Below are 27,656 nucleotides of genomic sequence, written 5' to 3' on the forward strand. Positions count from 1 at the left end.
CTGTGGCCGGCGACCAAAGGCGAGCATCAATACCCCTTCCTCTTCTCCGTTTCTCTTCCCATCGCTTGTTGAAAACCTAATCGAGGGAGATTGCAGTAGTGGGAGGCGATTGCAGTGCCAAGAGGGCAACATCTCCCTTCTTCTTCTCCTCCTCCGTTTGGCCAGCCGCTACTCTTCTATGTAAGTATTTTCTGACTTCTGAGTGACATGGATGCAAAACTCTCTCTCTCTCTCTCTCTCTCGGGATTAGGGACAGGTTGTCAATGCTTTCCTATTGCTTTTGTTCCTCCCTCTTTCGGCCTTCACTTCAGTTCTTCTGTCATTTGAGCAGCATTCAATTGGGTTCCTTTCTTCCTCTCTCTGCTATTGATTTTGGGTACCTTTTGTTCTTTTCTGTCATATCCCTTTTTTCTTAGTTTTGTGGGTCTCTTTGGAGATCTATGGAAGATAATCGGTTGTATCAGTGGACCATATCGGGCTCTTCTCACCAATCTTCAGTGGTGGGGCTTCAATGTTACAGTGATTATCATGAACAAATGAATCTTCCACGTATGCATATGGTTTCTGAGATTGCATGGTCAGCAACTTTTTTTAGTTCTCCTCAATTGTACTCTTACGTTATGTTTGATTTTATTTTAGTGGGTTTTGATTTTTAATCTGATGGCTAAATTTAGATTTTCTGACGGTGTTAATTGTCTCTACCCAAAAGAAAAAAAAAAGAAAAAAATTCTTAGGTACCTGGAGAAAGGACATTTGAGGGGAATCTTATGCGTCTGATGCTCATACTGTGTGAACAACTTTGATTGTTAAGAATAAGGATATAGCATTGGAAGTGTATGGTACCATACTTTTGAATGTAAATCTAGAATAATGAGAAAGGATTTTAAAATGGAAAGTTAGATTGGGTTTAATTGTTCTTGAAAGCATGAGATATTAGAATTTAGCTGCAAATACACTGTTTTAGTTCATTCTTAATACCAGAATAAGCCCATATTTTTGCTCCAGGATTTTTTTGGAGCACCTGTATCAAACAATATCATATCATTGCTGTAGACATTTCATTGTGCAGGATTTTTTAAAAGCATAATTACTACATAGTCCATTTAGTTGTCATACGTATCTTTTCTCATACTATTGCCATTCCCAAACTAACTAACTATGATCGGTATTGCCCCATTTTAGGATGGGAAATAGGTCTTCAAATCGGATCCTAGTTAGCAATTCGGCCTAAACTAAATTTTCCGAATTATATGGAAAATTCTGATCGATTCCGAATAAAAAACGGGAAAATTTGTGATTTTTTCTAATTTGATTATAAAACGCGAATAAATTGGGCAGCTTAAACCCACTTAAAAAAAAATTGAAAAAACCACTAGACCGAAATAGGGTTTTCCACTTTTCCCATCTTCTTTCTCTCCAATTTTTCACCTCAAGACTCAACCGCTCAAACCCTCTGTTTTGCATCTAGCAGCTACCCAAGTGCACGAATATTCTTAAAGTCTTGAGTCTCTTGAATCTCTTCTCTTCTGGTTGGAGGCACACGAACACAAGTATGTGTTCTTCTTAACCCTTTTTTTTTTTTTGAGTGTTTAGTTCTTCAAGCTTTGAATCTGAATCCTTCATTCCTTCTAACACCAGCCTATTGTCTTTAACTATTAATGCTATTTGAATATGAATCCTTCTAGTACCGTTCGTTCTGTTCGGATTTTCTTGAGTAATTATTATGTCAAAGACACCATCTGATTTATTTGGATCTGAATCTTTCTAGCACTGTTTGATTTATTTGGTTATTGCTTCCATGGTGATTTTCCCATCCCAAAAATAACCTTAAATTTCCCATCCTAGAAAATCATGTGCATTTAAGGCCCTCTTTGGTATCATTTTTCTTTTTTCTTTTTACCTAATTAACAAAAATCATTAATGAAAACCATTTTTTGTCGAAACATAAAAATGACTTGGTAACTACTTAAGAAAAATAGTTTTTTGTGAGAAATAGTTTGGTATCCTTATATGCAAAATGATTTTTTAAAGAAATGGGTGAAGAGATTCCTTTCACTTATCTGCTTTATAACTCTTTTTCTCCACTTTATATTGAAGAAGAGGGGGCAAAGGGCTTAGATATCTAATTACAAAGCAAATGACTACTTTACCCCTCTATATTGGGACTTTAAGTATATGCTCATTAAAGTTCAACGCAAAAATAACTGAAAATCAATTTTGGCCAAAACACATAAATGGCTCTTGATCTCTTTCTGATTTTTTTTGTTTTACCAATTTTTTTTTAAATAGAAACAAGCTCCATAAATGATACCAAATGCAGTGAAAACTATTTTTGTGAACAAAAATTGAAAAGAAAAATGATACCAAAGAGGACCTTAGTGAATCTGAAATTGTTCAAGGATAGAGCTTGCCTAGGAGAAATAATATATTCCAAAAGATGATTATGATTGGATAAGCTTGTACTCTCTACTGATCAATCCTCAGTGGATTAGTCCAAGGGAAAAGGATTAGGAGCAGCGGCAATAGAGGTGAATTTGCATGTTTTGATCCCAAGATACAATAAATTATAAATAATATCCGAACTTTTTGTCTGATTTTTATTTTCGTAAAGGAATAATTCTCGAACTCAAATCAATTTAAATTACTTGATTACCCATTTTTTGGTTTCACTTTACAAAATTACCCAAATTATGTTTCACTTAACAAAAATATACAAAATAATGTTTGGGTTTACAAAACTATCCAAACAGTGATTCTCCTCCATCATCTTATATGTTTTGACATTTTTACCCTTACCCTTACTCTGCCCCTTACCTCTTGCTTTCCGCTCAGGGGGCTCCGATATCCTTTCGGGCCACCCTTAGACCACCATGTTGTGCTCCTTGTACTTGTCCTTTTCGTTTCTCATCCCAGATCTTCATGTGTTTCTCGCCCTCTACTGAGTAGTTGAGGCTTGGAGTCATCGTAGAAGGTTTGAGTAGGTGGGTCTTATAGAAATAATCTTATTTGTGTGAATAAAGTTTCTTTGCCCAAACATCGGTCTTACATAAATAACCCCTCTTCTCCCCCCAACCTATAAGAATAACGAAAAAGATAATTGCAGAAACAAACAAAACTATTGAAACTCCATTCTCACCAAAAGGGCTAACAGATATGACAACAGTATTAATAACAAAAGAAGGTTTCAACTAAATTAAAATTTAATTTTCAGGACTAAACAACAAGAAGCATTCATTCACATGTGGGATAACCCTTCAGGTTCTTGAAGCGTCACAGAATCTTCATCAACCCAGGCTTCAGTTAATGAAAAAACCGTTTGATGAATCAACCACATAAAAAAACAGAAAGAAAGAAACTCCAGAGTCGTCAATGGATCTTACCAAACTGATATGAATGATACAAACACCAGAAAAGCCACAATTTTAAACTATAAAAACCCCTAGGGTCGTCGTAGAAGGTTGAACCACAGTAAGTTAACGCAGCCACAGTCCTTCACGGTGAAGACTTCCTTGGTGGTAGTCGTCTTCGTGTCGGCAACTGTCGTAGAAAATACATCATGGATGGGACTGGGTTTAGAGTATATGAAAGACCAAAGAGCTCAGACGAGTAGCGAACTCGCCATGGTGGCTCCGATAAAAGTGATCTCGTGGCTTCTGTGGATCTAGTTCGAATTGAGGCGTTTTGGAGAATATGGCTATGAAGCCCAAAGGCGCTCTTCTGTTTAGCCAAACACTCCTAAGCTGTGGGGTGAGGGGTGAGTGTTCGGAGAAGACGGGGTGGTTGCACCTGGAAGACGAGGTGGTGAGTCTGGGGCAAGGGAGCAGGAGGACATGGGTAGTGTCATGGTGACTTCAGTGGTTGTGGTGGTGGTGTCGGCAATGGTATGTTGAAGCGGAGGGTTGAGTTAGTGATTCAAGGTCGATAGAAAGAATTAGGGGTAAAAATGTCAAAACATGTAAGAAAATAAGGAAGAATTACTATTTTGGGTAGTTTTGTGAACCCAAATATTATTTTGTATATTTTTGTTAAGTGAAACACAACTTGGGTAATTTTGTAAGGTAAAACTCAAAAATAGGTAATCAAGAAATTTTCCATTTTTATTTTGCCCTTTTTACTGACCGAACCCGTAACAATCGATTCAGAATAATTCTCGAATCCGAATTTGCTAACTAGGGATCGGCCGATCAGGATCACTTGGCTTAAAAACTCACGAATAATGGGGAAAAAAATGGGAAGCACGCAGAAAACTTCTCCTGCCTCCAGTATTGTTTTCTCTCTCCACTCCTCAAATCTGCTAGAAACTTGAAACATCTCATCGTTTTTGAGCAATAAACACTCGATCATTCAAATCTTAAGTTTTTATAGTGGGCTTTGCAACCCAAAGATCTTTCAATCCATCAAACAAGGTTTGTTTGGTCTTTACTTTCTGTTTGTTCTTTCTCGCCATTTGGAAATCTTTCACTTTCTGATTGTAGATCTTGTTGGATTTCAGTTTTATGAAGCATGCAATTTGATTCCTCCATCAATATTGTCAGGGTTTGATGGTTAAACCTATCTGCAACCTTTGTGTAGCATCTGTGTGAGAGAGAGCATGCACCAGACCTGGATCTGAAACTCTTCTCTCTGATTTGGGTCCTGAAAAAATTCAGAAGCTTCAGGTTCAACATTTACGATTCAATCTTAACTGCGTTTGCTCTTTGACTAGAATATAACGTTCTGAGTTCCTTTTCTCACTCGATTCTCACATTAACAACGGAAGGGTTTGGGGTTTTAGAGAAACCAACTCCTTAGTATTGACGGAGGAGACGACCACAATCAGGACTGACGGTGTTAAAGTATGGCCTCTATTTCTCTTTCTCTTTCTGGTTACTCGTTTTGATTGGTTTCCATGTTTTTATATAACTTGATATGTTTGAAGATTTTTTTATTTTTTTTTTATTTTTTTTATTTTTAATTTTAAAATATGATTCGGATTTGGTTTGTTTTGAAGAATTTCAACCTATTGCATTTAGGCTAATGGTAGTCATTGATTTCATTGACAGGTGGTTTAAGATTCTCTTTATTTATATCGTCACTTCAATCTAAGATGGCAGGTTTAATTTCCAAGTGTTCAAGTGGTACGTTTTATCTAGCGTTCTTTTTTTTTTTGGGTGAATAAAATACATTATCTAGCGTTCTTATTAATTCTTGAAAATGGTTTTTATATCATTGGCCATGATTGTATTATAACTTTTCTATATGATTTTAACATCTATGGTTCTTCTTTTGAATGTTACTTGCCGGGTACTAACTCAAGAGTTGCAGAGATAACTTGAGTAGGTTACTTTATATTTCCCTCTCATTATCATCTTCTGACATCTATTATCTTGAGATAATCTACAGTAAGTGAAAGAGAAGTGAAAATCACTTATTCTTCTTCTTTTTGCTGCAAATGGTTAATTTTGCAGCAATTTAGTAAGTTACAAAATCTGAACCTACTTACTAGTATCATGCCTATGCTCCTCTTTCTCAATCTAACCATCAATTTGACGAAATATTTGGAGAGATCTACCCAACCATCAATCCTTACCTGTTGTTCAAATTTGGTGTTGATCTGTGCAGCTATTCCCATGAAACTTGGGAGTATCATTCCACTACCCTATCTCCACAGTCAACCAGAACGTGGGCTTGATCTAAGCCTTGGTACTTTCAGTTAAGTTGAATTGAGCCATATCACTAAGTCACCTTGGCTGTTATCATGTGCTAAGTAGGAAAGCTCATGATTCCTTCCCCTGTTTTTACTCTTACCTATTTTGATAGAATTCTTAATAAGAAAGAAGATAAAGAGATATTGATTGGATAAAACTTGGCTCCTTGCATCATCGACTGATAACACTTATATAGACTCTTCCCACATTCGACTACCCTCCTTCATGATGGCACTGGCTAATGACCATACTTCCTAAAGACTTAGGACTCCCAACAACCTCCTGCTGACCTGTGTTTTTCATCCATTACATGGACTCATTCAACTCTAAGCTGCATACCTGATCAATCGTGCATATGTGGAATTTATTGAAGAAAAAACAGATACATAACACAATGGGTAACCTTTTACATTCTGTAAGTAACAAATAATCAATTTGAATAAATCTCGTGGATTTCTAAATTATTGGAGTGAAATATGGCTGCAAGGAAAGGAGTGATCTAGATTGGGCCAGGGAGTGCTTTTTGTTGGCATTCTGGGTTTTTCTTACAAGGGTAAAGATCTAGGTTTCATTGTGGCCGAGTTTGCAAGAAGTGGCTCATCAAATGTGACAGTGTAACAGGAAGAACTTCCATGTTCTGTTCCAACCTTTAGGATGAATCCTCTTTCTATTCAATGTAGAGACACTTCAAAGCTATTTAGACCTTGCTTAGTTGCTTGAACTTTCCATATCATAATGGGACTGCCCTTGAATTTTCTATACAGTAAAACAAATCTAGGTGCTCTTCATGGAGCAAAAATATATTTCGTTAGGGTGACAATATTCTCGGTTGAAACATTTTCTAACATTTGGATTTATAGTGGCAAAGGTTTTTTCGAGGTTCTTTGATTGTAAGAGGTCTCTGGCACTCTCTAGTAAAGCAATAATATGCTGAACTTAAGTCTTGAGGTTGGTATGAACTCCACTATCTGCACTTGTATCAGTATAACATAGCAATGAAGTATGCACTTAGTATACAAAAGAAGTGAAGACTGGAATATAGAGAAAGAGCTAAGTGATGCTGCACAGCTAAGGGAACTCAAATTTATTAAACCTTGAGAACCCTACACGAAATACAGAGAGTTTTGGAAGGTTTTATAAGGGCTTTGAAGGTTGAACGAAATAAATTATTTTAATTTAAGCTTGCCATGATGTAATGCTATTCAATGTTAAGGTATAAAGTTGTAAATATGGTTTGAGTTAATCATTGAAAAGTTCAAAGAAAAAGAACTAAGATAGAAAAGAAGGGAAGAAGTGGGATAGTTCTTGTCGACATTATAGAAATAGATTTTCTATGAGTTGCACATAGAAGTGGTTGGAAACATCACACCTTTAGGTAATTAGTAATCTCGATGCAACAAGAAAATTATTCATTCATTGTCATAGGTTGAAGTGTTGATGATATCTACATATGCTGTAACCCATATTACTCCTGATTCCACAGGGAAATGTATATGTTTATGTATATCTATATAGGTTGACATTGAGAGTTTGAGATTACTTATGAACTTGTGTGGACTGATTGAATAGGGACTTGTCAACCTGCCAGAGACTTGTGCCCCTCTTAGCATATATTAACCAAATTTCCATTAACTCCTTATCAGTATTGGTTTAACTACAAAGTTCCATGTGCACCACATAGAATTAAGAGGATGGTTTGAAATTTCTCCGAATAATGATCAAGGGGAATTATTATATGCTATAATTTTGCCTAAATATGTTAATTTATTGCTTGAATTTAGAAATGTTAAATTCATCATTTTTTTTTTCTTTTATCCCTTACAATTTTTTAGATTTATGATTTTTTCCTTTTAAAGATAGGCAAAGTCATTCATGTCTGAGAAGCATATTTTCCTTGTTGGGGAATATACTCAAATAATGCCCCTTGAATTTAAAATTGTTAAATAAAATTGCAAGTCTAACTTTTGAGGAGGCCGAAGAAGGCGACCATGTTTAATGAAATAATGACTTTGGGCTTTGTGTTATAGATATGTCATGCAGCAATACTATAGCCATCCACCTCAGAAAGGGGGTTGTGACTTTGAGCCAATCGAGGACATATGCCAATACTCTACACATCTCTTCTATTACTATATGTTCTTTTTTTTCTTTTTTGAATTCTTGCTCAGCTAAATGGAAAAGTTTCAGCCTCCTTTCAACTATTTGCCCCTATGTCGATTTTCTACAGATTTTTACATTGTGTTGAAGCATTTCAATGAAATGCTGAAATGTCCATAAGCCTTCTAATTTAAAATACGCTGAAATTGAAATATCAAGAATTGATTATCAGAATGGAAAACTCATATTTTAAAACTTAAAAGCAAACTTCTTCTCCTTTAACTGGGGAATGACATCGCACTGACTTTTAATGAGCAAAAACACAGTTGGTCGTTCGATGTTGGGTGGCCTTGGCAACAATTCTCAGCGTTTTCTTGGAACTTCGCATGAGATAATGAGGATAACATGCAACCAATTCTTATCTCAGGTAAGTTCATTAATTCTCATCCTGGTAAATTTCTTTGGCACTTGCTAGTTGCATTTGTAACGATTCAGACATCTTATTTGATTTAAGATAGTCATTGATTTTTTATTTCTCCTCTCTGCATGGAGTGCTAAAATTTGCTTTTGTGCTTTGTGGAAATGGGGTTTTATAGCTATGTTTTCAAATTTTATTACAAGTTAGTTATTAGGTCAGGAAATCAAAATCTACTATAGAATGTGTCATTTATCAAGGAGCCATAAATTATGAAGCATTACACCTCTGGGCAGGTAGATGGAAGAAAACTAATTTCCCATGCACTCGGCCATACATGTGACACAAATCCTTGTTGATGAAATTGATCATTGAATGAATTTTTCCATGGAGTATTCTCACCCTCTTTTTTGTTTTAAAGATAATTGAAAAGTGATCTAATGGTTAAGATCATATGTTTGGATCAATATTTGGAATAACTAGTGTGGTTAGAATGTTTGCCAGGCAGGGAATGCTGTGAAATGGTCTATGGATATCAGGCTTTTCTGCTTTGATCATGCATTTTTTTCATGGCTTGATGTCTCATCAACATGTATGCAAAGTCTGCAAGCCCATGAGAGTCTCATCATGATCAACTCAACTAGCCTAGGATTTAACGTAGTTGGTCAGTGAATACTGTGAGGTGAACTAGTCATTAAATGAGATCATTGCTATCTGATCAGCTTTTTCCTATTCACTTTACACGGCGGGTGAGAAATTTCTGAACTTAATATTATTAGAAGATGGCAAAGTAATTAATTTTGACCACACAGTCTCCTAAAAGTTTGATGATCCACCTATCTTATCAGCAAGAGTCAGTTGTTGGGTGGTGCCACCTTTCGGCCGTCTTTTGGTCCGGTTCATTGCCCTATGTTCTAGGAGAAGATGGGTTAGTGATTATTCCTGTTATGGTTTTTGTTTCTCTCTCTCTCTCTCTCTCTCTTAGTTGAGTTACTTTGGTCTAACTGGTTTAGTTTTCATGGTTAAAGTAGTGTAGTAGTTGGTCTAATATTTAGTAAGATAGAGTGGGTTAAATAGGTTAGCCAGCCCCATTCAGTTGGGATAAGGCTCTGTTGTTGGTGTTGTAGTGGATTAAATAGGTCACTTTTATACATTGGCAAGAGAATTAGAAGACGACTATTCAAGCTCTGTCGATACATTATGCTTCATGAAAACTGAGAATTTTCTGTTCATACAACTGATTAGTGTTTTTCTTCTTCCTTCCTTGTTGATGTTGGAATAACCATTACTCAGGTAACAGAGTTTGATTTTCCTGTTTATTGCTTCCTTGTTTCCCATGGCTTTCCTCAATATCCTTATCATCCTCGACCATCACTTGCCATACAAGTCACCAATTTCCTACACCACATTCCCAACCATTAACACTAATTCTTCATAACCACAACTTGGAGATTTCAGTCCTGTCAGTCTATAGCCTCCCTTAAACTTCAAACCATCCTACCCAGATCACCTTTTTTATTTCTATTACGACCTTTCTTAACACCCATATCCTACTTCAAACACTAATCCTAGAGTCCCCGTTCTGTCTCAATGTATTCTTAATTCTGACTTGCAGCGATTTTTCAACTTAGGGATTGTTACAATCCCAGATACATGTAAACAAACTAGAGAAAAAAGAAAAGAAGAGAAGAAGAAAAGAAAAGAAAAGAAAAGAGAGAGAGAGAGAGACTCCCAAAAGGAGTAACCTGCGATCTGTCCAGAATGGATAGTTTGCAGGTTAGTTCCTGTTTTATATATTAAAACACAAAATAAAAAGGAGTACAAAAATACAAAAATACCCCCACAACTGTACGATAGAAACCTAACACAATAACCAGAACCGATAGGACAGAAAAACCCCTATCGGTCTGGGAATTAGCACTAAACCCCTATTGGGATTAGTGCTAAACTCAACACTCCCCCTCAAGCTGGAGCATATACATCACCCATGCTCAGCTTGGTACAACCATTACGAAAACCAGGAGCAAAAAGAGACTTGGTAAACATGTTAGCCAACTGATCAGATGAAGGAACAAAAAGGGTCTCGATCAACTTCTTCAGAATAACATCACAAATGAAGTGGCAGTCCACTTCAATGTGCTTGGTCCTCTTGTGGAAGATTGGATTACTAGCAATGTACATGGCAGCTTGGTTGTCACAATCCATCTTCATAAGCTTGGTCACTAGAAATCGCAACTCCAAGAGTAAAGACCGGAGGCACATCAACTCAGCAGTGGTATGAGCTATAGCTCTGTATTCTTTTTCGGCACTAGATCGGGCAATGGTAGTTTGCTTCTTGCTATGCCATGTAACCATATTACCTCCAACAAATGTACAATAACCCGTAGTAGATCACCGATCACTAGCAGAGCCGGCCCAATCAGCATCATAATAGCTAACTAGTTCCATATACCGATTAGGACGATAGATCAACCCTTTTCCAGGAGCACCCTTTAGGTAGCGAAGAACACGGACAACAACATCCCAATGAACTTTCTGAGGAGACTATGAATTGACTGAGGACTCCAACAACATAGGAGATGTCAGGACGAGTCACAATAAGATAAAGTAACTTGCCAATCAAACTCCTATACTGATGCACATCCTGGAGAGATTTGGCATCATTAACACCAAACTTTTGTGAGGATTCATAGGGATATTAACAGGCATGGATGCAAGCATACCAGTATCAGATAAAAGATCCGACACATATTTCGTTTGAGACAGATTGATCCCTTTCTTGCATTGGATCACCTCAATCCTAAGTAAATAGTGAAGTTGGCCCAAGTCCTTGGTCTGAAAGTGTTGTTGTAGATAAGTTTTCACTTCAGAAATTCCTTCCTCATTATTACTAGTAAGAATAATATCATCAACATAAACTATCAAGACAACCAGTTTATCACCTCTATGACGAACAAAGATAAAATGATCAGAATAACACTGAGAAAATCCACAAGTAACTATGGTAGCACTGAACTTGTCAAACCATGCCCGAGGGGACTGTTTAAATCCATAGATAGCCTTGTGTAAGCGACTCACACGACATTTATTCTCCCCCTGAGCAACATAACCAGGAGGTTGCTCCATATACACCTCTTCCTGTAGATCACCATACAAGAAGGCATTCTTGATGTCCAACTGAAACAAGGGCCAATCAAAGTTGGCAGTAAGAGAAATAAGTAGACGAACAGAGTTCAGCAACCGGGGAGAAGGTCTCAAAGTAATCAACTCCATATGTCTGAGTATACCCCTTGGCAACCAGACGAGCTTTCAACTGCTCAACAGAGCCATCAGAGTGGTACTTAACAGTGTACACCTAGCGACACTTCACCAAATCCTTACCAGGAGGTAAATCTATCAGACTCTAGGTACCACGACTCAAGAGAGCATCCATTTCTACATCCATGGTAGCTTTCTATCTAGGAATACGTATGGCATCGGTATGGGTGCGGGGAATAGGATTAGTAGGAAGAGACATGGCAAGACCATGTATGGGAGAAGGAAGATGAGACAAGGAAACAAAGTTATCAATAGGATATACAACCATAGATTTTTTAGTGCAAGAACGTGTGCCTTTCCTTTGAGCAATTGGTAAGTCATAAGGCGAAGGAGGAGCTTCACCGGAGGAAGGCGGCAGGGGAGGAAGTGAATCAGTTGGAGTATTGGTTTCTCCACTTGGTTGTCCAACCTTCTTTCTGCGCTGATAAACCTATAAGGGAGGTGAGTCACTGGCACTAAGAACATCATGGAAGGATATAAGAGAGAATGGGTGGAGGAGATGGAGAAGACCCCTCCATACCAGACTGGGACACCTGAGGAGAAAAAAATGATGTGCCCTCAAAGAAAGTCACATCGGCATTAACAAAGTTCTTGTGAGTAATAGGGTCATAGCACTTGTACCCTTTCTGAGTATGTGAATAACCTAAAAAAATGCACTTAGTAGACCTAGGAGATAGTTTATCTACTTGCACATGCAAATTGTGAACAAATCACACACCCAAAGACTCGGGGAGGAACAGGAAAACTTGGCAAAGTAGGGAACGTAATAGAAAAAAGGAGACCTTTCTGAGAGAACTGAAGATGACATGCGATTAATCAAGTGACATGTAGTCAAAACTCCATCATACAAAAAATGCTTAGGAACATGCATATGAATCATAAATAGCTCGAGCTACCTCGAGAAGATGTCGGTTCTTGCGCTCTGCTACCCCATTTTGCTGTGGGGTATAAGCGCAACTAGTTTGGTGTATTATCCCACGGTTGGCACAAAAATCAGAAATGTCATTTTGAGCATATTCTAGAGCATTATTAGAACGAAAAATCTTAATTAAAATACCAAACTGAGTTTTTGTTTCATTATAGAATTGTTGAAACACAGATAAAAATTCAGATATGTCCTTTAACATGTAAAGCTATGTAAGGCGAGAATGATCATCCACAAAGGTCACAAATAGCGAAAACCAAATCTATTACTAACTCTGCAAGGACCCCATACATCAGAATGGACTAAAGAAAATAAAGATGAACTACGAGACACAGAGCGAGATGGGAAGGACACACGATGATGTTTGCCCAACTCACATGCCTCACATTCTAACCTAAGAACAGACTTAAAATTAGGAAATAAAAGTTTTAACCTAGACAAAAATAGATGTCCTAAACGACAGTGCCATTGAAAAGGGGTCACATCCCCAACAACAGTAGCAGTAGCAGAAGACGTAGGAGAGCCATAGTTGAGATAATATAAACCACCCTTTTCACACCCTCCACCAATTGTCTTCCTCATGTGAAGATTTTGAAAAACACAATTAGAGGGAAAGAAGGTTACGGAGCAATTTAAAGAACTAGTTAGCTGGCTCACAGAAAGAAGACTTAATGGAAATTGTGGAACATGTAACACAGAAGATAAATTCTGAGGGGGTAGGAGAGATAGTACCATGGCCTAGAACCGAGGTGGAAGCATTGTTGGCTAGAATAACAGATGTAGAACTGGTATTAGAGGAAAAGGTCTTAAAAAGTGATGACTTACCAGTCATATAAGCAGAAGCACCTGAATCAATGATCTAGGGGGTAGATGTAGTGGTAAGAAGGGCTGAGGTACATGCATGAGCTAAGGTGGCAGCAGATGTAGACCCACCATTGGATATATTAGAGAATTCCTCGAGAGTGTGCAAGTCCCAGAGCAACTGATTGATGTCATCGCGCAAACTGATAGATGAATCTCTTGAAGAAGGTCTCGGTTTAGCATCAATGGAAGACACTGTGTCAGTACCATCATTTGACACTGCATGATTGGCTAACTGGGTTGCCCACTTTGGCTTGCCATGGTTTGCCCAGCAAGTCTCTATAGTATGGTTGGGCTTCCTGCAATAAGTGCACTGGCGGGTTGCATGATCAGAAGGTTGTCCACTAGAACCTCAATCAGCCGATCCACGACCCCCCCACGACAGCGACCGCGACCGTGACCGCATCCATGTCCACGGTTGGTAAGGAAGGCAGAATTATCTTTGGAAGACTGATCAGATTTAGTTGATGAAGTGATACGCTGCAGTTGCGAATAAGTGTCATTCAGAGTAGGAACAGTATCGCCTGCAAGTAAATGGCCCTTCACTGCCTTCAAATCATTATTCAAACTAGCCAAACATTTGGAAATGAAAAACTCATTCCGCTGAGCCTTCAATTTATCAATGTCTGTGGTTAAGGGCTGAAAAGTATTAAGTTCTTCAACCATTTCCTTGAAAGTACTATAATACTCTGAAAGAGATCTGTCAGACTAGCGAAACTGGAACAACTTCTCATAAATATCATAGATACGGGTCATGTTCTTTTCTTGAGAGTAAGTTTCCTTCAAATCGTCCTATACTCCTTTTGCAGTAGAGTGAAACATGACATTGGCAGCGACATCTGGTTCCATACTATTCCACGACCAGATTAAAATTAAAGCATTCTCCTTCATCCATTCATTATAACCTTTGTCAGATGAGGAAGGAGAATCAGAAGCAGTTTACTTAAGTTTATCTTTGGCCATAAGATAAACCTTCACTTATTGAGCCCAAAGTAGGTAATTCGAGCTTCCCTCGAGCTTAATAGAAGTAATTTGGACATTGATATTGTTCGAGGCAGATGCAGTAGTCACAGAGGTAGTAGACTTGGTCTCAGCCATGAGAACAAAAGATAAAGTAAACAAATAGAGTCGCAAAAAAAAAAAAAAAACCGCACCTGAATCACGACTGGCGCTAGAGCCCTTGTAGGAATTAATTAGGTCAAAGAAGGAGATGGTTGCTGTGGATATCTAGCTTTCACCCAGGAGATGGTTGCGGTCCAAGGTCTTCAAATCTTCAGCATAGTACCAATAGAGCACGATCCATACACCAAATGAATCACTCCATGTGATTTAATACATAGTAGAGGCAACAATAGGTGGCTGCACACCAGAAGATTTTAACGTAAAAACGAGATCAGCAAGGAGTGTTTTGAAAAGCTTGATTTGATTATAGAGGCTTTGATATCATGTTATAATCCTAGATACCTGTAAACAAACTAGAGAAAAGAGAAAAGAAGAGAAGAAGAGAGGAGAGAGAGAGAGAGAGAGAGAGAGAGAGAGAGAGAGAGACTCCCAAAAGGAGTAACCTGCGATCTGTCCAGAATGGATAGTTCGCAGGTTAGTTCCTGTTTTATATATTAAAACACAAAATAAAAAGGAGTACAAAAATACAAAAATACCCCCACAACTGTACTGCAGAACCCTAACACAATAACCAGAACCGATAGGACAGTAAACCCCTATCGGGATTAGCGCTAAACTCAACTGGGATATTAATTTAAGCTATGCTAATCTGTTTGACTTATACATCCATATTCTTCCTGTTAACATGATCTTCATATTCATTCATCTGCCTCAAAAATTCGTTGTCTAATTTTTATAAATCTAATTTAATCTTTTTACTGGCCTCTAAAGTAGTTACACACCTGCATGTGGTGTTTCAACAAATTTTACTCACCTAGGCAATGCCTATTATGGAATTTGCTAGGAAGGTAAAACGTGTAGAAATTTCCTTGCTGCTCAGACTGCATTTGGCTTTGGTGATCTTCGTAGTCATATGACCCATCTAGCGTGGAGATTTCTATACCTGAGATATGCTTCTGTAATTGTGCACGCAGATCCAATGTTTCTGAACCTGCAATATTCTTTCTCAGTTGAAAATGTAAGCCTGATTTCTGTTATAAGAACAGATATCTTGAAGAAATTCTTGTTCTTTAGCTGCAGTATCTTATGATTTAGAAAGAGAATCGAAAGAGAATTTTATAGGAACAGATATTTGAAAGGCATTCTTGTTCTCTATCTGAAGTATCATGATTTCAAAAGAGGATGTGATGTTTATAATCATCATGAATACATTCGCTTCATTCCCCTGCTCCCTCAATTTAAATAAAAAGATGATTGAGTTTCTTTTTTCATAAAATATTTGCTGGTTACGTAATTGTGTCCATGAGAGGGCAGCTTCCTCTAAGGATGTCACTGGCTGGTCTGGTTTTGGCTGGGCTCTGTTCTGGTTCTGCTAGGCTGCTATGGCCTAGTGGTGGACTGAGCACAGATTTCAGTCACAAGCAGCTTGAGATTTTTGGCCTATGTGACTGCTGGTCTGGCCCTGGATTTGGAACTGTTTAAGTTAGGTCTGTTTCAAGAATAGGTCACATGGAAATTCAAAATATCTCACTGACATCAGTGGGTTAACCAATCACCCAATTACCCAATCGATGTGATTCAGATTAATTGGGGTTGAATTCATATTTGAGTACCTGATCACTATCTGGGTACAGTCTGTAACCATACTGAAAGAACCCTGAACCCATCTTAAGTGTATGCCCAATTGATGTACCTACTGAGTGTGATGTAGATAAGTCACTTGGGCTTATTTTATTGCAAATAAGCATTGAGTTGTGTTATGTATGTGTTGGGCTTTTGATCCCATGGGTTTTCTTTGAAATGGGCCACTATAATAGGCCTAAAATATGGGTAGAAGGTAGGAAAATGGAATTTTATTCATTAGTTTAATTAGTTGGTATTTAATTCAATAAAGACCCATTAGGCTATTAGTTGGTTGTAAAGTCCTATATGGACAATTAGTTAGTTAGTCCTACTCCATGTTGGAGTCATAAAGTCAAGTCTTAGTCCTATTTTGATTTCTTAGTTGTAGTAGGAGTGTCTAGTCCTATTGGGAAACTAGCTCCTAGTATTAGTATAATTGTAAACTTCCCCTCTATAAATAGAGAGGCATATGTACCATTATTGTACAGATTTGAATGAAAGAAATGTTGCATTTATGAAAGAAAGTATGCAACTAAATGCTTAGAGCAGCTGAGATAGCTGTGGGTGAGAAGCCCAGGCTGAGATAGCCACTTTCTTTATTCTCTTTCACCCTTCTCAATCCTCCATCCGTTTTATTCTTCTTTTTTTATTTTATTTGCTGTAACATTCAAGAGGTATAATTCAGATTCTGAGAAAAGTCTACAGATATCAGAAACGATCAGCAATCCTAGTGGGAATAGAGAGAGATTGATCTCCTCTCTTTCTCTCTTCTATACTCTGTTCAGCCAGGTCTTCACTCAGGGTATTCCAGGCCTCATAAGGGTCCCACGATTTTTACCTAGTCACTGTTGGAAGCATTCAGCTGTTGTTCTTGAAGGTTCTTCTCAGTTTTCTCTCATAGGTCAGAAAATCAAGAAAGCTTGTAACTTCACAACTAGCCGTCAGAATCCTCTCAACTTTGGGGGTTTTTGTACCCTCCCTAGGGACTATCTACGCCCAAGAGTGCAACTCAATCGGACTCCTACAGCCCTGGCCGCACCTCTCTCTCCAACTCTATAACAGGTCTTTCTCTCTCCTATCGGGTTAGGTTTTGGGCTGGTTTTGCTCTTATATGGGTATTGTATCCTTGGGGATTTATTTGATGGTATTATTTCGTTGTTTCTTACTCCTATTTGTATTGTTTGGGGTTATAAACTGCGGAGTTAGTTATTTGTAATCTACTCCTGCATTAAGTGGTATTAAAACCCTGCTATACCGATATAGGAGCAAAACCTTTGATCCCATGGGGTATTCCAGGCCTCATAAGGGTCCTATGATCCTTACCTAGTCACTGTTGGAAGCATTCAACTGCTATTCTTGAAGGTTCTTCTTAGTTTTTTCTCCTAGGTCAGAAAATCAAGAAAGCTTGTAACTTCACAACCAACCGTCAGAATCCTCTCAACTTTGAGGGTTTTTGTACCCTCCCTAGGGACTATCTACGCCCAAGAGTGCAGCTCAATCGGACTCCTACAGACCTAGTCGCACCTCTCTCTCCAGCTCTATAGCAGGTCTTTCTCTCTCCTATCGGGTTGTGTTTTGGGTTGGTTTTGCTCCTATATGGGTATTGTATCCTTAGGGGTTTATTTGATGGTCTTATTTCTTTGTTTCTTGGTCCTATTTGTATTGTTTGGGGTTATAAATTGCTGGGGTAGTTTCTTGTAATCTACTCTTGCATTAAGCCCAAGGTATTTTGATTGCTATTGTTTGGGGTTATAAATTGGGCCTTATTTGTACTTAGTCGCTCAGGTGGACCAAGTAGGGGTTCGGTTGGCTTCTTGGCTGGACCCTAGCCACTCAGGTGGTCTAAGGTTGGACCCTTCTTCCTTTCATATTTCCTTTCATAATGTGGATCTACATTAGCTCCCCCTTTCTTATAATCATTTAACTCTGATAAATGGGTAAGGGACATGTAGTGCTCATAGAGGTTCGTGTCAAGGCGTTGAAAGTCATCGGCATGGATCCAAGTACAATCCTCTCGTGGTCGACCTTTCCATTTGATAAGGAAGGAGTAGTACCCTTTGCCCCCACGAACTGTGGTGAACTTGTTGTCGAGAACATCTTCGATGACATCATCTTTATGGTTTGCAAATTGAGGAAGTTTAAGGGTGTGTTCAGTGTCACCGTCATCAGAATGGTGCCCCAAATATATTGTCAGATCAGCTACATTGAAAACATTGTTGATCTTCAGAGTAGGAGGTAGCTCTAGCATATAAGCATTAGTGCCAATGCACTTCAAGACCTTGTAGGGACCCATGTTCTGAGGATGGAGCTTGTGCACTGTACCTGGAGGAAACCTCTCAGGTGGAATTCGAACCATTACCAAATCACTAGGTTGAAATTCCACGTAGCGACGATGTCGATTGGCAGTTGCTTGGTATCCGTCATTGCTAACAGCGATGCGACGATGAACATCAGCATGTACCTCCGTGATGTGTCTAAGGAACTCATCGGCTTCCACAGTAATACGGGCCTGAGGTGGCAAAGGTACTAAGTCAATCGGTCGTTGAGGCTGCAGTCCAAGGACAATCTCAAATGGTGTACGACCTGTGGTGCCATTGACGGAACTATTATAGGCAAATTCAGCAATATCCAGTATATATGGCTAAGTCTTTTCATAGTCTCGCACTAGACATCGGAGTAAGTTGCCAAGACTTTTGTTCTCCACTTCGGTCTGTCCGTTTGTCTGAGGATGGAATGCAGTGGAGAATTTGAGTTTAGTATTTGTTTTCAGCCATAGAGTCTTCCAGAAGTAGCTTATGGACTTGACATCCCTATCTGAAACAATTGTCTGTGAGAAACCATGTATGTGCACTATCTCTTTGAAAAAGAGTTTGGCTAAGTGACTTGCATTAAGAGTCTTCTTGCACGGGATAAAGTGTGCCATCTTGGAGAAACGATCTACTACCACAAATATGGAATCATACTTTTCCCGTTTAGGTGGTAAGCCTAGAACAAAGTCCATGCTTATGTCTTGCCAAGGTGCATGTGGAACGGGCAGCGGTGTGTACAATCCTGTATTCTTCTTTTCTCCTTTGGCAAGTTGACAAGTGCGGCATCTCTGTATCACATGTTGCGCATCCTTTAAGAGTTGAGGCCAAAAGTATAAGTCTTTCATCATGGAGTATGTTTTGTCCTTGCCAAAGTGTCCACCCATTCCTCCTCCATGTAGCTCTCGAATCAAGTGATGTCTCAAAGAGGTGTTTGGGATGCAGAGGCGAGTGCCTTTGAAAAGATACCCATCATGTATAGCAAATTTGTCATCCCGTCCTCCTTGTAGGTTGTTGAATACTTATGAAAAATCAGCATCCGTAATGTACTCCTCTTTGATGTGTTCCACTCCTGCACTTTGTACTGTGAAGGTGTTCATCATCACCTTTCGACTAAGTGCATCAGCCACTTGATTCTCCTTCCCAGCTTTGTACTTGAGAGCAAATACGTATCTTTGCAAGTAGGAGATCCATTTAGCATGCCGATCACTAATGGTCTTTTGTGAGTGCAAGTATTTGAGTGCTTCATGATCCGAATAGAGCGCAAACTCTTTGCCAATTAAGTAATGCTTCCAATGCTTGAGGATTTGAACAATGGCATAGAGTTCTAAATCATAAGTAGAATACTTTCTTTTTGCATCATTCAACTTTTCACTGTAGAAGGCAATCGGATGGCCCTCTTGCATAAGCACTCCTCCTATCCCAACATGGGATGCATCAGTAGCCACTTCAAACATAAGATCAAAATTTGGTAGTCTAAGCACTGGTGCTTCTGTCATCTTTTGTTTGATCAAGTTGAAAGCTTTAGTGGCTGCCGGAGTCCACTGAAATGGGACTTTTTCCCCTTTTGTGCATTCTGTAATTGAGGCTACAACGGCGCTGAAATTTCGGATGAATCGTCAGTAAAATGAAGCAAGACCGTGAAAGCTATGAACCTCGGTCAAGGTCTTTGGAATAGGCCAATCAACGACACTTTTTACCTTCTCCGGATCAGCTTCTATGCCTTGTGAAGACACAATAGAACCAAGGAAGATGACCTTGGGCAGCATAAAGGAACATTTCTTCAAGTTAATGTATAATTTCTCTGCCCATGGTACTCTCATGACACGTCTCAGATGCTCCAAGGGTTCATTTTGTGCTTTGTTGTATATTAGTATGCCATCAAAGTACACTACGAGAAATTTACCGATGAAGGGTCGTAGTACATGTGTCATCACCCTTATGAAAGTGCTAGGTGCATTGGTGAGGCCAAAAGGCATAACCTTCCACTCATATAGGCCTTCTTTTGTTTTGAAGGCTGTTTTCCATTTATCCCCTAGATGGATTCGAATTTGATGGTAGCCACTCCGTAGATCAATCTTTGAAAAGATGGATGCTCTTGTCAACATGTCAAGCATATCATCCAAACGAGGAATAGGAAATCTGTACTTTACCGTGATTTTGCTAATGGCCTGGCTGTCAATGCACATACGTCATGATCCGTCTTTCTTTGGTGTCAATAGGGCTGGTACTGCACATAGACTCATGCTCTCAACCAAGAACCCTTTCTTTAATAAATCATCCACTTGTCTCTTGAGCTCGGCATGCTCTGTAGGACTGAGACGGTAAGTGGGCAGATTAGGGAGCACTGACCCAGGCACAAGGTCAATGGCATGCTGAATATCCCTCATCGGTGGTAGTTTATCAGGCAATTCATCTGGCACCAAATCTGAAAAATCAACAAGTAATTGTTTGATTTGTGGGGGATGTTTGACCAATATCACTGGTTCAGCAGCCTTGGTAACAAGAGCTATGATTAGGCCGGTTTCTTCACCAAGGGTCAGGAATTCTCTATAGGGCAGCACACATAGCTTGTTGTCCACAGTGTTCTTGCTGAAATTTTCTTTGCATGGTTGCTTCTTTTGCTTAGTGGTTGTTTTAGAAGAGGTCTTAGCAACATTCTTTAAGACATGTTGTCTCCTTAGTTGGGCAGCCCTTAACTTGTCTTTTACCTGAGGTATGTTGAGTGGGTTTAGAATGAATGGTTTGCCTTTGTGATCAAAGATGCATTGGTTCTTAGTACCTCCCACTAGCACATGGTTGTCATATAACCAAAGCCTTCCAAGTAGTACATCAGTGAGGACCATGGGGATGACATCACACCATACACTTTCTTCATAATCTGAGACTTTCAATGGGACTGAACACCGTTGAGTTACAGCCATGGTGTTGCTGTCTAGAAGGGCTGTGGATGGGATTCAATTTTAATTAATTAGGGGCCATTGGGTCCATCGAGTTGAGTAAGTGGTATGTCAAATCCAAATTGTCTTAGGACTCTATTTGTTTTCCACTTAGATTTATTATTCCTAGTACAATTTTGAATTCCTAGTTGTAGTAGGAGTGTCTAGTCCTATTGGGAAACTAGCTCCTAGTTGAAGTAGAAGTGTCTAGTCCTATTGGGAAACTAGCTCCTAGTAGTAGTTTGATTGCTATTTTGCCTTCTATAAATAGAGGAGCCTATGTACTCATAATTTCATATTTGAATAAAGAATAATTGCAGTCAATTGTTTAGAACAGCCGGGATAGCTGTGGGTGAGAAGCCCAGGCCGAGACAGCCGCTCCTCCCCCACTTTTCCCTTTGTTTCTTGTTTAAAGCTTTCTATTTTATCCTAAAGTTACTGGTGTTAAAGTATACGACTGTTGTGAGTATTCAAAAGTTCAGATCTGTCCAAGTTACAAACCAGATTTGATTCTCTCCTGAAGCCTGCGATTATTTCTCCTAGGTCAGAAAATCAAGAAAGCTTGTAATTTCACAACCAGCCGTCAGAATCCTCTCAACTTTGGGGGTTTTTGTACCCTCCCTAGGGACTATCTACACCCAAGAGTGCAGCTCAATCGAACTCCTACAGACCTGGCCGTACCTCTCTCTCTCCAACTCTATAGCAGGTCTTTCTCTCTCCTATTGAGTTGTGCTTTGGGCTGGTTTTGCTCCTATATGGGTATTGTATCCTTGGGGGTTTATTTGATGGTCTTATTTCTTTGTTTCCTGGTCATATTTGTATTGTTTGGGGTTATAAATTGCTGGGGTAGTTTCTTGTAATCTACTCCTGCATTAAGTGGTATCAGAGCTCTGGTTGAAGAAAGCTCCAAACAATCCATCAGAGCCTAACCGAAGATGGTTCCATCAGTTCGTTACTTCGCTGGACAAAGGGATACATTCTACATCCTTGATTGGTTAGATTCTCTGGAGGAATATTTTAATTACTATAACTTGACAGAGGCAAAAGCTTCAATTTGTTTGTTTCCGGTTGATTGGTCATGCTAGAGATTGGTGGAGAGTCCATGAAAAGCGACTCCGGGTTCGAGGACATGAGCCTAGGACTTAGGAAGAGATGAAGTACGAGTTAGTGATACAATACCTCCCTGTATATTTCCAAAGAAGGCTCTTCCCTCCACAGGATTCCTATCAGAATACATCCACTATTGCCCAATCTAATGATCAGCCACGTTATTTTCATGGGGAATTCCTTGAATGGATGCGTGAATTGGACATGTACTTTGACAACTATAGCTTAACAGAGACAAAAACGCCAATATGCATCTTCTCAGATGAGTGATTGTGTTCGAATGCAATGGAAAGTCCATGAAAGGCAACTTCAAGCTTAAGAATGTAAACCTAAAACGTGGGACGAGATGCAGTATGAGTTGGCAGGCATGTACCTATCTGAGCATGAACGAAACATGTACTTCCTTCCACCAGATATCCAAAAGCTACCCACACTTGACAATAGCATGAAGGAATCATCGACCTCTATTGCAAAAGAGCAACAAGAGAAGACACCTCTGACCAGTGAACTAGCGTCAAAAGTTGAGGTTAGTGTTAAAATTTTTCCAGCCATTCCTATTGTTGAGGAAGAACTAGTCATTGATGTTCCCATCAACGAGACTCATGTGGGAGAAGTCGAAAGCAACAAGGTTGCCACAATAGAGAGTGAAGTTGAGATTGAGGAACTTGACACTACAACAACTGTGATGATTGTGAATAGCCAAGAGGAAGATCCTAAGGAGTTCAAGAATGAAGTTGTGTTTGAATCATCAATGGAACCGATTAGGAACCACCAGGTAGATGAACCAAAAGAGCTTTATGTTGCATTGAAGTTAGAAGAGATCAAAGGTGCATATTTACATGACCCTATGTATACATCTGAAGATGTTGAATTTGAGCATGTGGAGTTTGTCATCCCATTAAAGTATCTTGAAGATCGAGCTCCTCACATTCTAGACTACATCTTTATCATCAAAGAGCTACCTGAATTTTTCTACGGCTTTAAGAGGGACGTGCACCAAGATATAATCACCCTCACACTCTACAAAATTCGAGGACGAATTTTTTCTAAGAGAGGGCGAGTTGATGTAGATAAGTCACTTGGGCTTATTTTATTGCAAATAAGCCTTGGGTTGTATTATGTATGTGTTGGGCATTTGATCCTATGAGTTTTCTTTGAAATGAGCCACTTTAATAGGCCTAAAATATGGGTAGAAGGTAGGAAAGCGAGATTTTATTCATTAGTTTAATTAGTTGCTATTTAATTCAATAAAGGCCCATTAGGCTATTAGTTGGTTGTAAAGTCCTATATGGACTATTAGTTAGTTAGTCCTACTCCATGTTGGAGTCATAATGTCAAGTCCTAGTCCTATTTTGAATTCCTAATTGTAGTAGGAGTGTCTAGTCTTATTGGGAAACTAGCTCCCCTTCTATAAATAGAGAGGCATATGTACCATTATTGTACAGATTTGAATGAAAGAAAGTTTGCAACTAAATTCTTAGAGCAGCTGAGATAGCTGTGGGTGAGAAGCCCAGGCTGAGATAGCCACTTTCTTTATTCTCTTTCACCCTTCTCAATCCCCCATCCGTTTTATTCTTCTTTTTTTTATTTTATTTGCTGTAACATTCAAGAGGTATAATTCAGATTCTGATAAAAGTCTGCAGAAATCAGAACCGATCAGCAATCCTCATGGGAATAGAGAGAGATTGATCTCTTCTCTTTCTCTCTTCTATACTTTGTTCAGCCAGGTCTTCAATCAGGGTATTCCAGGCCTCATAAGGGTCCCGCGATCCTTACCTAGTCACTGTTGGAAGCATTCAGCTGCTGTTCTTGAAGGTTCTTTTCAGTTTTCTCTCCTAGGTCAGAAAATCAAGAAAGCTTGTAACTTCACAACCAGCCGTCAGAATCCTCTCAATTTGGGGGGTTTTTGTACCCTCCCTAGGGACTATCTATGCCCTAGAGTGTAACTCAATTGGACTCCTACAGCCCTGGCTGCACCTCTCTCTCCAACTCTATAACATGTCTTTCTCTCTCCTATCGGGCTAGGTTTTGGGCTGGTTTTGCTCTTATATGGGTATTGTATTCTTGGGGATTTATTTGATGGTATTATTTATTTGTTTCTTACTCCTATTTGTATTGTTTGGGGTTATAAACTACGGAGTTAGTTACTTGTAATCTACTCCTGCATTAGAGTGCCTCTCACGCATTGTGTACCTGTTTATTAAGGCTTTGACAAGTTATTAAAGGTTATTAAGGATTGAGTGAGATAATACTACCTGAAGCAAATTTAGTAATTCAAGTATTGTGATCAGATGGACCATGATTATCGAGTTTTCTAATTTTTAAAATACTTGAATACTTTTACAATGTTCGGCTTCCATCTGTCAAACCCAGCTGATGTAGTTGTATTAAACACTAATCTGATATGGAGGCTTATGCGCAAGCTTGGGAGGCTCATAAGGTGTTGGTGGCATTCTAATGGGCTAAAATTGACCTTTGGATAGTTATATTATAGATTGGGCCTTTTATTTTTTTAGGTTTCATTGCAATGGGCTTAATTTGCATAGGGATAAAGTTAGTACACAGGATAGTGTCCAAGTGTTTGAGTTAGATTAGGATACTTAATAGCTAGATAAAGTTTTGTTTTGAGGTTGTTTACTTTATTGATTGTGTGATTGTGATTGGGAGTCCTTTTTTTGAGTCATTTTAGGAATTTTAGAAGGTCTTTATATATGTAATACACGCCCATCAATTAAAGATGATTTGAGTAAAGAATATGAGTCTTTTTAAAAATTTTGGTGCTGTTGAGCCATGCATACAAGATTGGTATCCCATATGTGATTTCTTCTTTCTTTTCTTTCTTCCTCCCAAGTAGATTGATCTCATCTCTTTTCCTCCCATTCCATCGATCTGATCTCTTCCCTCAACAGCACTATTGCTTCCTTTACGTCAGATCTGATTATAGTGGGCCTGCTTGCATCTGAGATCCATAATCTGGATTTTCAGATTGCATTACCAACTGCACCAACGAAGAATCTAATGGATGACTCCAATATATATATATTGGGTGACAAATGATCACACTTCTAGTGTTGGCATTCTTGGGGGTGGGACTTATATGGTAGATTCTTACCAATTTTTAAACATGAGAGACCATGCTTGGTCTATGGATGCTCTTGACGCTTGCTGAAAGCCATTATTAAACTATAGGTAGTAAATTGGTGCTTGGTTGCCACTTAACTATTTACCTGGTTAGGTCAGGTCTGGACCCAGCATGGTAATATCCTCTGCTTATGTGATTACGATACAAGCATTATTGACAGCTAACTCATGCACCCTTTGATATTCATCTAGCCAACCCTGGGCTGATTTTTCAATGGGTAATTGTAGCTCTAGCTTTTTCCTGTCCTCACCCTACCACGATCATTCTTGAAATGACTTGTCAATTCCTGGGAAATGTTATCTAGAAAATGGGACAACTACTGCCATGGGTTATTGGGTATTTAAGGGTGAGAAGACTTGAGAAAATCAATATATCTTCAGTAGTGGGTCTTTCTCCACTGCCCTTCCCTTTGTTCTTTTTCTTTTTCTGATGTCCTTTCCTGCACAAACTTGAACTTCATTTGATATCTGAAATTTATACTTATGTAACTTCTCTGCAGGTTCTACTTTTCCAATCGGAACTTTCAGTTGCAGTACACAATCAAATTTTGAAATACTCAACTCAACTCAGCCTTATCCCAACTTAGGCTACATGGTTCCTATTTCTCCAATCAGCCCAGTTCAAAACCATACAAGATTCCAATCCTAAGCTGTACATCTCTTTCCTCCACTTCTCCTATGGTCATTTTAGGCCTATCTCTAGCTCTTTTACCTCGAATTTGAAATTACTTACTTCTCCATACCAGAGCATCCAAAAGGCCTCCGTTGCACATGTCCATGCCACCTCAGACAAGTTTCTGACAACTTATCATGAATAATGATATTTGTTATTATTTTAAGCATTCTTTTCTCATATTTTCCTAGTGTCAGCCTGGTGCTTGGACCATTTGAGCTATCAACTGCTGTACAAAGCCTGGTTTATTTTTTAAAACATTGGTACGATGTTCTCAATTATTAACAATTTGTGAACTCAGAATCCAAATTGGGAGGCTGAACAATGGCAAGATGGGGTTTGAATAATAAGATGCAGTATTTCTGGTTAGACAATCCACCATCTGTATTAAGTGTTGATGCCAGTCAGCAGGGATGATGCATTTTGTAGCTTTTCTGAGTTGGTATGTTTTTAACGAGTCGAGTCATCTGGATTACATGTGTTTAATTTGTTGTGTGTGAGTGTAACAGTGAGGTTATTAGCTATAATCTGTAGAAGTTTGAAATATGACTAAATTTATGATATTTCAGTTTTCGAAAAGAAGGGAACTCTACTGCAGCCTAATTTCTTTTTGATGAAGTAATTGTAGTCATCCACTTTGTGTATTCCTATCCAAATTGCTTTGGCATGTTTCAAAGTAGGAGTTAATTTGGATTTTCTGTAACATTTCTCATTCCTGAGATATGTCCAGTTACTAGTGACCAGAGTTGAAGTGTTCTTGCATTTTTGCAGCAGCATAGAACGTTCATACAGATGAGGACCAATCTGAAAGTTGTGGATAACTCAGGGGCGAAGCGGGTGATGTGCATACAAGCTCTGAAGGGGAAGAAAGGGGCAAGGTTGGGAGACACGATAATAGCATCAGTAAAGGAAGCCCAGCCTAGGGGCAAAGTGAAGAAAGGAGATGTTGTATATGGTGTGGTTGTGCGTGCTGCTATGCAGAGGGGCCGTTGTGATGGGAGTGAGATCAAGTTTGATGACAATGCAGTAGTCCTTGTCAACAAGCAAGGAGAGCCAATTGGAACTCGTGTATTTGGACCTGTCCCACATGAATTGAGGAAGAAAAAGCATGTTAAAATTCTCACTCTAGCGGAGCATATTGCTTGAGGTATCATTTTCTTTCTTTTGGTTTTTTTGATTGTTAAATTTTTCCCTGCATCTGGGATGAGTGTGAATTGGGTATTAGGGGCTTAATGTTGTATTGCCAAAAAGCAAACAAATTTTTGTTTGGAGTAAATGCGGCCCCCCCCTCCCTCTTCATTCTTTCTTTTTCTGTTCGTGTTATGCTTATATCAAAACATGCAATGACAGTTTGTTTAATTGTCTTCTATTCATTTTCTTTTTCCAATTCTCTTCAAGGTCAAATGGAAAGACAACTTTACATGACTAGCGGAGGCTATTTT

General features: G+C 38.9%; 1 protein-coding gene across 12 annotated transcripts; it reads left to right on the forward strand.

Moving 5' to 3' along the window:
• Nucleotides 1–27,587, forward strand: LOC122059666 (50S ribosomal protein HLP, mitochondrial-like). 12 transcript variants are annotated; one of them, XM_042622612.1, is made up of 7 exons: nt 4,186–4,406; nt 4,493–4,658; nt 4,777–4,835; nt 5,043–5,117; nt 8,111–8,211; nt 15,400–15,443; nt 26,986–27,587. In XM_042622612.1, the coding sequence occupies exons 5-7, from the start codon at nt 8,190–8,192 to the stop codon at nt 27,358–27,360; spliced, it is 441 nt and encodes a 146-aa protein (XP_042478546.1). In that variant the 5' UTR covers nt 4,186–4,406; nt 4,493–4,658; nt 4,777–4,835; nt 5,043–5,117; nt 8,111–8,189; the 3' UTR covers nt 27,361–27,587. The 12 variants fall into 12 exon arrangements, with proteins under 12 accessions (XP_042478542.1, XP_042478538.1, XP_042478540.1 ...); XM_042622613.1 differs by having other exon boundaries at nt 5,043–5,093; XM_042622615.1 differs by having other exon boundaries at nt 4,187–4,406; nt 26,989–27,587.
• The last annotated feature ends 69 nt before the right edge of the window (nt 27,588–27,656 follow it).

This window comes from Macadamia integrifolia, chromosome 13, assembly GCF_013358625.1.
Source record: "Macadamia integrifolia cultivar HAES 741 chromosome 13, SCU_Mint_v3, whole genome shotgun sequence".
Taxonomy (NCBI): Eukaryota; Viridiplantae; Streptophyta; class Magnoliopsida; order Proteales; family Proteaceae; genus Macadamia; species Macadamia integrifolia.

Coding starts and splice junctions, on each gene's coding strand:
- LOC122059666 (XM_042622608.1), top strand. CDS start 5,087: ATGGCAGGTTTAATTTCCAAGTGTTCAAGTG. Junction 5,118..8,110: donor AATTTCCAAGTGTTCAAGTG/GTACGTTTTATC, acceptor GCAAAAACACAG/TTGGTCGTTCGATGTTGGGT. Junction 8,212..26,985: donor GCAACCAATTCTTATCTCAG/GTAAGTTCATTA, acceptor GCATTTTTGCAG/CAGCATAGAACGTTCATACA.